Source organism: Anolis carolinensis, chromosome 1, assembly GCF_035594765.1.
Source record: "Anolis carolinensis isolate JA03-04 chromosome 1, rAnoCar3.1.pri, whole genome shotgun sequence".
Lineage (NCBI taxonomy): Eukaryota > Metazoa > Chordata > Lepidosauria > Squamata > Dactyloidae > Anolis > Anolis carolinensis.
In genome coordinates this window covers 38,523,009-38,536,565 of record NC_085841.1, presented here as the reverse complement: position 1 = coordinate 38,536,565, position 13,557 = coordinate 38,523,009, and the positions used below count along the sequence as shown (strand labels likewise).

At 41.3% G+C, this 13,557-nt stretch overlaps 1 protein-coding gene across 1 annotated transcript in view; it reads left to right on the top strand.

Moving 5' to 3' along the window:
* lbr (lamin B receptor) overlaps positions 1–13,557 on the top strand; it is a 57,193-nt gene that overhangs the window by 19,549 nt on the left and 24,087 nt on the right. The window contains exons 2-5 of the mRNA XM_062972614.1: positions 7,387–7,564; positions 10,804–11,001; positions 11,420–11,506; positions 12,530–12,710. Of these exons, the coding sequence (XP_062828684.1) occupies positions 7,400–7,564; positions 10,804–11,001; positions 11,420–11,506; positions 12,530–12,710 (631 nt within the window). The 5' untranslated portion in view covers positions 7,387–7,399. The remainder of the gene's footprint in view (positions 1–7,386; positions 7,565–10,803; positions 11,002–11,419; positions 11,507–12,529; positions 12,711–13,557) is intronic.

The window sequence follows — 13,557 nt, the reverse complement described above, 5'->3', positions numbered from 1 at the left end:
ACATACAAACACTGACTTTTATTATAGACTAGCTTGGGGTCTACAAACATACAAACATTCACTTTTATTATATATATATAGATATAGATGTAGATGTAGATATAGATAAATCTCTTTTGCGACTCCACAATAATTGTTTGCTTCAAAAAGGGCTCTGTGGCTGAAAAAGTTTGAGAACCTCTGGATTACAGGGATTGACAGAAAGAAGAAAAGAATGAAACACATGTGCTAATTTCTCAGTCCATTTACATTGTCAAAGCTGAAAAAAATCATTTTATGTAAATGTGTATTCAATCTTATTTCTTTAATCCTGTCACTTTAGAATTAAAGTGTTCAAGTAGATAGTAGATAGATATATATATGCTCATGATTTTGTAAAATATTATAATTTGATAGTAATTTTAAAAATTATATGGAGCAAGTATATTCAAATCATTACTTATGCTAAGAATATGACCTGTGCCAATTTGGCATGAAGCTGTAATAAATCCTAAAATAGTTATGATAATAGGTAGTATATTATGCTGTTAAGTGAGTTATGTCTCAATTAGATGACTCAGCGCTGACGCTTGATGCTCAGGTGTCGGCGGTGGCCCGGAGACCTTTGCACAGCTAAAACATGTGCACCAGCTGCGACTGTACTTTGTGAAGTCTGCCATGGCCATGGTGGTCCATGTCTTAGTTACCTCTAGATTGGACTATTGCGACTCACTCTACCTAGGGCTGCCCTTGAAGATGGCCCGGAAACTTCAATTGGTCCAGCAAACGGCAGCCAGAATACTATCTGGAGCGAATTACAGGGAGCGGTCAACCCCCCTGTTTAAGAAACTCCATTGCCTGCCGTTCATTTTCTGGTCCCAATTCAAGGTGTTGGTTATCACCTACTAAGCCCGGAATGGTCTGGGATCCCGCCTACCTTTGTGACTGCATTTCTTCCTATGAACCTGCACGATCATCGGGGGAGGCCCTTGTCTCTCTCGCCTCTATCACAAACACGGCATGTGGGGACGAGGGAGAGGGCTTCTCTGTGGTGGCACCCCAGCTCTGGAACTCGCTCCCCAGAGAGATTAGGCAAGCACCCACTCTGGCAGCTTTTAGGAAAAGCTTGAAAACCTGGCTTTTTCGGTGTACCTTTGAAAATTAAACAATTATTCCTCTTGTCAGGTTCTAGTGCAATGTCTAGTTGATTTCCTGATGCACTTCATCTTATCCCTTGCCTGTGAGTAATTTCATTGCTTCGTTTAGCCCACCTGAGTTTTTCCTTCCTACATGCAGCACCTCTTCTGTTTACCTTACCCACGGGCTTTACTAGCCTCTTGCCTTGTACTTTGGCCCAGCTTGTCATCATTTTAAACTTTGTACTGTTTTTACACTTTGTTTTACTGTGCCATTGTTCCCATGTTTTGTTTTGTTATTGTACGGGCACCCTATGGGATGCTGTTGTGTGCCTCGTTTGTATTTTAATGTTGTTTTATTGTAATTGTTTGGGCTTAGCCCCGTATTAGCTGCCCCAAGTCCCTTCGGGGAGATGGAGGCAGGATAAAAAAAATAAAATTATTATTATTATTATTGATTTGTATTGGGACAATAGTAGAGAAAGGTACATTTTCAATGAGATCTACTCAATTACATGGAGCAAGGTAACTGGTTTCAGGCAACCAGACTTCAGGAGTCATGAAGTATTTAGGTAACTTTTAATTATCTTCCTGTTCTTGCCACTCACTTCTGAGAGTGTAAATCGTTTGGCAAAAGCCTGCTTCTTGAACTCCCATAGTTCTCTATGGATAAACACCAACAAAGTGAAAAGGCATTGTGTTGACCCATAGTTGCATCAGCCCTTTGCTTCATCATTATGCCAAACATTCAGAAAATTGATTTCATATACTTCAGTTCCATTGGGTGTAGTTAATATTTAGAAATGACTGCTGCAGGTAATGTGGTGGCCATCTCGTGTACCAAATTAATTTTGCATTTTCTTGATCATTGACATCTCCTTGTAAAATATAGTAATAATCCTATTCTGTGTCTACTTGTTAGTATATCACAATGAACTCAATGGAATTTATTTACTGGTAAGTAGATTATAGTCTCATTTGATATAATTTGCTAATCAGGCTGGCGGCCCCTCTGGATTAAAGGTGGTGCTGTTGAACGCCAGGTCTGTCAAGGGAAAAACAACTATCATCCAGGACTTAATTCTGGATGAGCGGGCAGACCTGCCGTCCATAATGGAGACCTGGTTGGGTGAGGCGGGAGGAGTCAATCTCACTCTGCTTTGTCCATCAGGCTACTCCGTGCAGCACCAACAAAGATCTGAGGGGCGGGGAGGCTGAATCGCAGTGCTCTATAGGGATTCCATCTCCCTGACCAGGTGCCGCATCCCGCAGTCAACCTCTTTTGAATGTGTCCATCTGAGGGTAGGTGACGGACAGAATAGGGATGAGCACCTGCTTGTCCGTTTTGTTGGATTCATTTCAATTAGTGTAGCTCGGGGATGTCGACAAGATACTTGGAGAGGCGAGAGCAACCACATGCATCCTAGACCCCTGCCCATCCTGGCTGGGAAAGCAAGCCAGAAGGGGTTTGGCAGAGTGGTTGAAGGTGGTGGTTAATGCCTCCCTTTGGAAAGGCAGTATTCCAGCCAGCTTAACATAAAACCGCTTTTGAAAAAACCATCACTGGACCCCACTCAATTCAACAACTTCAGGCCTATTTCCAATCTCCTTTTTGTGCAAGGTCCAGGAACGTGTGGTGGCCTCACAAGTCAAGGTATTCTTGGAAGACACGGATTGTCTAGATTTGTCGCAGTCTGGCTTTAGGCTGGGACATGGTACTGATACAGCCTTGGTCGCCTTAGTGGATTATCTTCGCCGGGAACTGGACAGGGGAAGTGTGTCCCTATTAGTTCTGCTGGACCTCTCAGCAGCCTTCAATATCATCAACCACAGTATCCTTCTGGGACACCTTGCGGGAATGGGGCTTGTAGGCACTGTTTTGCATCAGCAGGCCAGGCCTGGAGGGCGGGGAGGTGGGTTTGCGGTGGTCTTTTGGCCTGGTCAGATGCGCCATCCTGCAATCCGCCGGGTTTGAGTGTCTCCACTTGAAGGTGGGTACCCAGGACAGTTTGGGGATTCTGCTGGTGTACCGTCCACCCCGCAACACAGCAGTCTCCCTGTCTGCGCTAGCAGAGGTGGTCTCTAGCGTGGTGTTGGGTTCCCAGCGCCTGATGGTGCTGAGGCCACCTTGGCAAGTGCAGCACAAGAATTCATGGCTGCCATGATGACCATGGGGCTGTCCCAAGTAATATCGGGTCCCACTCATCAAGCTGGGCATACACTCGACCTGGTTTTTGTTGCAGGCGACAGTTTGGTCGGGGTGGAAGAGCAAACTATTCTTCCATTGTCATGGTCTGACCATCGTCTGATCAGTTTAAGTCTCACCGTGTCCTCAAACCTCTGCAGGGGTGGGGGCCCCAGTAAGATGGTCTGCCCCAGGAGGCTTATGGATCCTGATGGATTCCTGAGGTCTCTCGGGGGTTCTGTCTGTCATGGAGGCTGACGATCCTATTGATGCCTTGGTCGATCGCTATAATAGCGAGATGTCCAGGGCAATAGACATGATCGCCCCCGAATGTCCCCTTTTGCTGTGTGGAGTCGCCCGAGCCCCCTGGTTTACTGGGGAGTTGGCGGAGATGAAACGCACGAGAAGGAGATTAGTGCGCCTCTGGTGGAAAATGCGTGATGCATCTGACCGAGCAGGGGCTAGAGCCGCTATTAGGGCCTACTCCACGGCGTTGCGGGCAGCCAGGAAGGTTTTCTCGACTGCCCGCATCGCGTCTGTAACAAATAGATCTTCAGAGCTGTTTTGGGTTGTTGGGAAGCTCCTCCACCCTCCTCAGGTTGGCGGGGCACCTGACAACTCGGCAACTCGGTGGAGCGAGTTCGCTCACCATTTTGCAGACAAAGTCTCTCAGATTCATTTCGACTTGGATGCTGGCTTTGGTGCAGTGCCAGGGGAGGTAACCGAGGCATCTGTCTGTTCGAGCTTGTGGGATTCATTTCAGCTTGTGCAGCCTGATGACGTGGACAAGATCCTTGGAGCAGTGAGGGAGACCACCTGTGCCCTTGATCCTTGCCCATCTTGGCTTTTAAAACAGGCCAGTGGTGGGTCAGTAGATTGGTTTGTGAAGATAATTAACGCTTCCCTGGAGCAGGGTAAATTTCCATCTAGCTTAAAACAAGCTATAGTGAGGCCAGTTTTGAAGAAGGCCTCCTTGGATTCGACCAACTTAAGTAATTACAGACCAATCTCTAACCTTCCTTTTTTGGGCAAGGTCTTGGAGCTGGTGGTAGCTTCTCAGCTCCAGGGATTCTTGGAAGATGCTGATTTTCTGGACTATTCGCATTCTGGTTTCAGACCTGGTTACTGTACCGAGACAGCTTTGGTTGCTTTGGTGGATGACCTCCGCAGAGAGCTGGACAGGGGGAGTGTGACCCTGCTGGTTCTCTTGGACATCTCAGCAGCTTTCGATACCATCGACCATGGTATTCTTCTGGGGCAGCCCTCTGGGATGGGCCTTGGGGGTACTGCTCTACAGTGGCTTCAGTCCTTCCTGGAGGGTCGCTCTCAGTTGGTGAAGCTGGGGGACTCCTGCTCGGACCCCTGGCCATTGACCTGGGGGACAAAATAGAACCTTGCAAGCAAGGTTCTATTTTGTCCCCCATGCTCTTTAACATCTACATGAAACCATTGGGCGAGGTCATCCGGAGTTTTGGAGTTCGGTGCCATCTCTACGCGGACAACATCCAGCTCTACTACTCTTTTCCACCTAAATCCAAGGAAGCCCCTGGGATACTGAACCAGTGTCTGGCCGCTGTGTTGGTCTGGATGAGGGCGAACAAGCTGAGACTTAATCCTGACAAGACAGAGGTCCTCCAGGTCAGTCGTATGTCAGATCGGGGCATAGGGTGGCAACCTGTGCTTGACGGGGTCACACTCCCCCTGAAGGCGCAGTTCCGCAGCTTGGGGGTCCTCCTGGACTCGACGCTGACACTTGAGGCCCAGCTGTCAGCGGTGGCTGGGAGGGCCTTTGCTCAATTAAAACTTGTGCGCCAGCTGCGACCGTACCTCGAGAAGACTGATCTGACCAGGGTGGTCCATGCCTTAGTTATCTCTAGACTGGATTATTGCAACACACTCTACGTGGGGCTGCCTTTGAAGACGGCCCAGAAACTGCAACTAGTACAATGTGCGGCAGCCAGGTTTCTAACTGGAGAAAATTACAGGGCGCGTTCTACTCCCCTGTTCAAGGAGCTCCATTGGCTGCCGTTTATTTTCCGAGCCCAATTCCAGGTGCAGGTCATTACCTACAAAGCCCTAAATGGTTTGGGACCCACCTACCTTCGTGACCCACCTACCTTCGTGACTCGTCGGGGGAGGCCCTCCTCTTGCTCCCACCACCCTTGCAGTCGTGGTTGGTGGGGACGAGGGAGAGGGCCTTCTCCCTCGTGGCCCCCAGGCTCTGGAACTCGCTCCCCAGGGAGATCAGGCAGGCCCCTACCCTCCTCTCCTTTCGGAAGAGCCTGAAAACATGGCTCTTTCAGCAAGCCTTCGATAACTGATCTAGTAAGTTCCACCTGTAGCATTTCCAATAATAGTCCCGTATTTACGCCTCTTCCAGCACCTTGAAGGCGACGACAATTTGGATAATCCACCCCTTCCTGATGATTTCGACATAACTAGCACTTTTGGCCCAGGTTCTCCAGATTTTATCCAAGATTTTATCTTTTGTCCTTGTATGTGATTTTTTATGACTTGTTTTATTGTTATTTGATTTGTTTTATTGCTTTGTTGACTGGGCTTGGCCCCATGTAAGCCGCCTTGAGTCCCTTCGGGGAGATGGGGTGGGGTATAAAAATAAAATTATTATTATATTATTATTTGATAAATAGCACAGTGCAATTTTTTTAACCTGGAAATTATGCAGTGGATTTTGGAACGGCATTAGACCTTGCCTTTGGATGATATGTCTCATATTGGAATGTATTTTAATTATATTTTATGTCTGTTTTAATTTTTATAATTCTATTTCATGTCTGTGTTTTATGCCTAAGGCATTGTATAAATGCCGTTTGTAAGCCGTCTTGAATCCCTTTTGGGCTAGAGAAAGGCAGGATATAAATATGGTAAATAAATAAATAAATTAGTAATTGAATTGTATTATTTTTTTATATTCAGCTATTAGAATAGACTCTCAGTTAACAAGCACTTATGTGGGTTGATAGATCCCAGATAAATGTAGTTTCTGGTTACTGGAGAGTTACTATTAAAATAGGCCTAATATTATACCTCATATTGTACCATGCCATAAACTCTGTATTGACTTGATGGTATTAATATTGATCAGTAATTACAAGCAAATTGACAAAACCCAACTTAATTTACTGTAACATTTCTGCTAAAAATAGTTTTATTTTAATTTTTATTTAAAGTATTGCTCAACTTTTTTGCTGGTTGCCTGAGAGTTCTGGTGAACAGAGAGTTCTGATTAATGAAGAGTCTATTGTACTTAAGTCTACTGTACTTAGTCATGCAAATGTATAATATATCTTAGTTATGTGCTTGCTTTTCTGAGCTCTGTATTGTTTGTTTAGCATTTATTATAGTTCGCAGAGACGAATCAAAAGATTAAAAATGTTATGATAGGAGAAACTAAGTAGTTTAAATCCAGAGTTTTTATTTGACAAATAACAAAACCTGTGTGGAAGAGGAGGTCACTAACACATGCATCTCTAGCCAGGATTGTTTTATATTTTCATTTATACGTCTAGAAATATAAGTTTAAAAACTAACCCCAAAAACTGGGTTGACTTTTGCATAGGTTAATGTGGGTACTGTATCTTTATTCTTAGCAAGAAATTAACCATCCCTTTATCTAAGTAGAGTGGTGAAAAGCAAGATTTTATCTATGGAGAACCTAAAAGAAGCACCAAACCCCTGTATTCTTTCTCCCACTGATTCTGGACTTTTTAAATCCTTGGGCAGGGAAAAGGTAGAGCCATGAGTGATGTGTATGTGTGTGTTGAACTATTAGATGTGTACAGATAGAGAATCACACATTTTAAAATCCTTGTTTAGGTTTATACTAATTAAGAAAAACTTTACTGAATCAGGAAAAACATGTGGCCGCCTGAGTGTGTATTTTGTTAAAAATAGCCCCCACCATAGTTGCCAACTCTTAGACACTCGCAGTGTTCTGGTCTTACTGGATGCTAACTGACTAGTAAGAGTGCTCCCATTTTTTGATATACATAAGGTGACAAGAAGTTTGAGTTTCTGCAACTCCATGTGTTTTCAAATTATTCTCCTCTTTTCTTTTCCTTTGAGGATTGTTTGAAAAATGCCCCGGAGAAAGTTTGCTGATGAAGAAGTAGTGATGGGCCGATGGCCTGGAAGTGTTTTGTATTATGAAGTACAGGTAACCAGCTATGATGATCTTAACCATCTTTATACCGTGAAATACAAGGATGGAACTGAACTTCAGTTGAAGGAAAGTGAAATGAAGGTAAGTTTTCTCCTGAATGAATACTTGCACTTTTCTTTGGTTTGTTCCTGCAGCATTTTATTGGGACTTTTGAAAAATGCAGTAGAAACAAGGATTGGTGAGAAAGCTTTTTGCCATGATAACCATTGTAGGAGTGAATTTTCCTTCTGAGGGGTAAATTCCTTTCACTTCCTGTTGTCTCACTCCCGTTCTTAACTGAGTTGTTTGTAAGGCAGATGTTTGTAACTTGAGGACTGTCTGTATTTAGAAAGCTCAGCAATTCAGACATTGTAACTCATAAATAAGTTGCAGTAATTACTCTCAGCTCTCCACATTCACTGGAGTTGTGGGCACAGGAACACTATGAAGCTGAAAAAAACTGCAAATTCTTTTTTTTTTACCTGATAGAACATATTTTTATAAATTTCCACCACAACTGTATGGTTGAATTGGACGGAATGTGGCTACAACTCCCAGAAATGCCAGCCAGTTTACAAGCTGTTAGGATTTCTTGGAATTGAAGGCCAAAACATCTGGGGACCCACAGGTTGAGAACCACTGCTCTAGGTCCTCCATCATGGCACTGGAGTAAGTAGAGTTGCAGTGGGACCTAGAGATTCATAGAGAAAACATTTTAAGCAAATCTATGAATAATTAGATCATCAAAAGTCAAACCTACAGACTGTAGTCTAGTTATGTTGGTTCATCAAATAGTGATTTGTTTATGCAGAATGCTTTATTGCAATATTGTTGTGTACACATGAGTCTAAATAGTCTGTTGGTGCTGCTGTGCCAGTGCAAAAAACCCAACCCTTCAATCCTTTACATATTCCCCTGCAACCATTAGAGCTGGCTATACCTGTTCCCAAAAGGCTGATTACTCTTCCTTCCCCTGCTCAGGCTACCTACTATCTCATCTGTTATGCTGATACAGTCCTCTATGATTGGCCAGTGAGGTCCTGCACTTGCTCTTCTGTTGTAGCTTCTCCAGCTCTGGCAGAAGTGGTGTGTTCCTCTTCTCTGGTTTCCATACAGGAGAACAGCTGTGGTGAGTCTGAGGACTGGCAGCAGTTCTGGAGCATCCTTATACCATTATTGGTAGCCCTGGATGCAGAGGAGAGGAGCATGCCAGGAGCATGCCATGGGATATTTCCTGCCAAGGAGGACATAGCAGTGGCACTTGTAGCAACGGTTGATAATGAGAAATTGTATTTACAGTGAAGGTTCATTCTGGGATGGCAGGGGGAGCATTCCACTATGATTGGGTTTGACCCTCACTGTCCAACTGGAATGAAAGAGTCCAAGATTGTTTTTCAGGTGAGCTGTTAAGACCTTGCCCTCTTCTCCAACAGTTTTTATCAAGACTTAACTAACCCAAATTCCAAGAACTTCCACATATCAATTATTTTTGTTTGTTTGTTTATTGTTTTCCAGGGAAGGTATGGATTGCTCCTACTGCTATCCCAGTATTGCAAAAATAAGTACAATTTATCATTCCCTGGATGGCAAGGAGAGCAATCCACTACAATTGGGACTTACTGAAGCCCTTCTTGGTGGGAGAATCACTTTGATACTACAAAAGCTGCTCTTGCTGACTTGTATTGGTTCAACTTATAGTGTCTCACAAACACTGAAATTTCAACTAGTCTGCAGCATCACATATCCTGCAAGGACACTTGAACAGAAAAAAAAAAACATTGCTAATGTGCATGATCTTGTCAAATGACCCAAACACATTTTAGTTTCAATTTATTCTCATAGTTATAGTATTGCAAAATGTATACATTGATCCATCATCCCATAACCAGTCTAGATACCTTTTTTCTCAAGGTTCTAGGAGTATTCTATTATAAAGCAATACAATTAATTAGTTACTTGTGTAACTAATTATGAGATGTTCTCTTCTAATAAATTAACAGCTCTCTTCCCATCCAAAGCTCTCTGCTCTTTGAGATGACTGGAATTTAGGTAAAAATTTGGAAGATACATTTCTTCCTGGGCTCTCTTTCTCTTTAAGAACTTAGGTAGAAAATCCAGAACCATTATTAAATTGAATCTTTCCAGACAGAAATTAAGTTTCACCAATAAAGCTGCCTGCCTTGACACCCTTCTTGTTAATGTTATAGAAAGTAAGAATGTCACCTTAAATGGAAGCATTCCTATCAAAGGCTCCCTAATAAGTTCACATGAAGCTGTTGCCAACCTAGTCAGCAATAAATTTAAATTCCAACTTTCCCAAAAACCCAAGCTTTTCAAACTCAGCCAGTTGGATTTGAATAATGAATGGACTCTTGACATTTAAAGATGCATGGGAAACCAAGGTCTCTTTGGCTAATATGGGGCAATTAACTCTACTGATGCTTTCTCACTGTATTTTGAGAAGAACCTATGGCATGATATGTATAGGAGGAAAAGCTTTGCGACCAAAGAATTGTTAGTGCCTCATTAGCATATGTACTTCCAGTTCTACCAATATTTTTTAAAAGTCTGGTGTTTTTGATTATGAATACTTCTACCTAAAAATGCTCCCAATTTCTTCTGAAGCTGTTGAAACACTGAGAAATTCTGAGACCATTTTCGGAGTGTAATCTATTCAGACTCAAATGATCTGTTTGGATTTTGGTCTTTCATCCCAAATATGCTACTGTTCTTGAATGTATGTGTCTTTTTGCCCATTCAAACAATATGTCTGACTCTCATTTAGGGTCTCTAATGCAGACCTACTTGATTCAAAACATAGGCTTGGATTATCATTTTTTTCTGTCCAAACTTGTATGCTGTACCCCTGAACTTTATGTAAAAATACCAGCACTAGTCTGTCAGCTTTTACCTAGTTGTACTTTCTGTTTGAAACCAAAACAGCTGTCTTAAGCATCATAACTTAACAAACTGGCTGTTTTCACATTTATTTTGTATACTAACATCAAAGACATTCCAACGTCCATGTTTAGTCTTTCAACCACTATTGTAGCTGCTTTTCTGCCAACTCATCTCTGTTGAAGTATTAATAGTTTCAGAATCTTCCCTTGGGAACTAGTCCCATTATCTCAGCCATCACTGTCAAGTCCACCATTTCTTTAGATAATCCCATTCTCTCAAATTCCTTCAATATTATTTGATTCCAGGTGCCAGAAAGAGAACACCCCCAAATGACTAATTGGGATCCTTGGTTTCACATGGTTTTTCTTGTAATTGAGTAAATAGTAATTAATTAATATTTTGAAAAACTGAAATAATGTAACCACTGTCTCTTTTTTTAGGCAGTGTCATCTTTTCGCCTTAGAAAAAGCAGCTCTTCCTCAGGTTCTCCATCACGACGCAGCAGTAGCAGATCTAGATCAGGCTCTAGATCTCGATCACCTGGTCGACCAGCCAAACACAAAAAGCGTTCTTCCTCTCAAAGCAGAGAACCAAAAAATGAAAAAAACATGGTTGAGGAGCCGAATTTGATTCCTTTGGTATTTTTTATTTGTTGATTTGAAGTTGTCTAGTTTAGTGTCTTTTGCTTTCCCCAATATTTTCTATTTGTGGTTTTAAGGTGTGTACCTAAATATTGAAATACCTTTCAATATACATTCACCAAGAAGGATACATTAATTTTCCCTAGGTTGATCTTACCCATCATCCTAGTAAGAGATAATTAACGATAAAATTAATTTATAGTTTAAGGCTGGATCCACACTGCAATATTATATTGTCATCATAGACCAGTACAATGCAGTTTGACTGCATTGAACTGCGTTATATGGGTTTACACCATCCATATAATGTAGTTCAAGACTACATTATATTGCATTGTAGATCCAGCATTAGTTGCAAAATCTATTTTAAAAAAAATATTTTCCTTAATAGAAAAACTCATTCTTCTTTATCTAGAAACCTCATGAAAACAATACCAACCAGTATAATGGGGAGCCGGAGATAAAACAAGTGAATTATTCTTCTCCTCGCAGCATTTTAGAGGTATGAAATACCAAATGATATGTGTTATACCCATGCATTTTAAGGAATGCTAGAAATCCTCTGGCTAAGTGTCTATGCTTATTTGCTCTTCAATCCTTTTGGAAAAGAAACAATTTACAGTAGAGTCTCACTTATCCAAAACTCACTTATCCAACGTTCTGGATTATCCAACGCATTTTTGGAGTCAATGTTTTCAATATATCATGATATTTTGGTGCTAAATTCGTAAATACAGTAATTACTACATAGCATTACTGCGTATTGAACTACTTTTTCTGCCAAATTTGTTGTCTAACATGATGCTTTGGTGCTTAACTTGTAAAATCATAACCTAATTTGATGTTTAATAGGCTTTTCCTTAATGCCTCCTTATTATCCAACATATTCGCTTATCCAACATTCTGCTGGCCCGTTTATGTTGGATAAGTGAGACTCTACTGTATATTGAAAGTCAAATTTAGTGAACTGTAATTCCGATTAACGTTTTCAGTATGTTCCAAAGTACAGTAGAGTCTCGCTTATCCAACGTAAACGGGCCAGCAGAATGTTGGATAAGCGAATATGTTGGATAATAAGGAGAGATTAAGGAAAAGCCTATTAAACATTAAATTAGGTTATGATTTTACAAATTAAGCACCAAAACATCATGTTATACAACAAATTTGACAGAAAAAGTAGTTCAGTACACAGTAATGCTATGTAGTAATTACTGTATTTACGAACTTAGCACCAAAATATCACGATATATTGAAATCATTGACTACAAAAATGCGTTGGATAATCCAGAATGTTGGATAAGCGAGTGTTGGATAAGTGAGACTCTACTGTATCAACAATACTAATTATGCTTAAATTCTGTTAATTAATATTAAAGATATGAAACAACAGTGGAAAGTGTCAGAAAAAGGGACAAAATAAGGGAAGCATTTTTAAAGAAGAATGTTTGAGCTGAGGGCTAGAGTTTCAATAAATAATGCTTTAAAATTTCAAATTGTTCACTCTTTTTTACCAATTTTGTTTTAGCGCCAAAGAATTGAGTCTGAGCAAGCCAGAGAGCGCATTCTGGAACGATACAGTTTATATCCAAGAAACGAGGAGAAGAGAAAAGAAGAAAAGTATTCTGAAGAGAGAATTTTTGAGACACCAAAAACTATTGGGAAAGTATGCCCGAAGACAGAAGAACTAGAATTTGGAGGAAAGATTGGTATGATAATCTTGGAAGTAGCAATTTATAATTGTAGATGATTTCAGCAATTTGTATCAAGTACATTGCAACATTTGCAAGACATTCCTGCATTTGCAAACTCCCAAATCAGCTGAGAGATAAGTTCTGAAAATACAGATTCTATGTTCATAGCTATATCTTCATTGAAATAATCGAATTTACTCAACTGACAACAACTGCTGTGAGTGACAAGTCTGTTCTTCCATCAGATGGGATGTGGCAGACTGACATTTTCACACATGCCTCCCGTAACAATTTGTTGCGTGAAGAGGGATTCTGCTTCTCACTTTTGCACAGGAGAACACTTTTGGGAAGTGGAAACATCAGCATGCTGTTTCCCAGTCTATTGGACCACAGACCTCTCCCCCCCCCCCCCCCCCCCCCCCCGTCTTTTGCAATAGCTGTGGGTGTATTCCTTTCAAGATCAGACACATAGGAATTGTGAATTGGTTATGACTGTGAGAGAAGGTCATGCTTTCGTAAGTGTCATTGATACTTCTGTCATTGGTATTTTAATGAGATTTATTGAATTACAAAAAATGTCTTTGTTATTACCTACAATGTTTGAGTGTTATTAGAGTCTAGGCATATAGTTAAAGTCCTAGCTACCTTCTTTACATATGGTATTGCTATATTGCAATTCAGTTCTCGGATGCCCTTGCTAGTATAGACAAAGATCAAGAATTCTTAGAGATGAAATCCAGCAAGATTTGGTAGCCAGAGTTGAAGCACTACTATAGATAGGCAGGTTTTGCCGAATTGTTACAAGTGTCTTATGTCACCTCTTACATATTCCTGAGTATAGTCTATATTATAATAATGACAG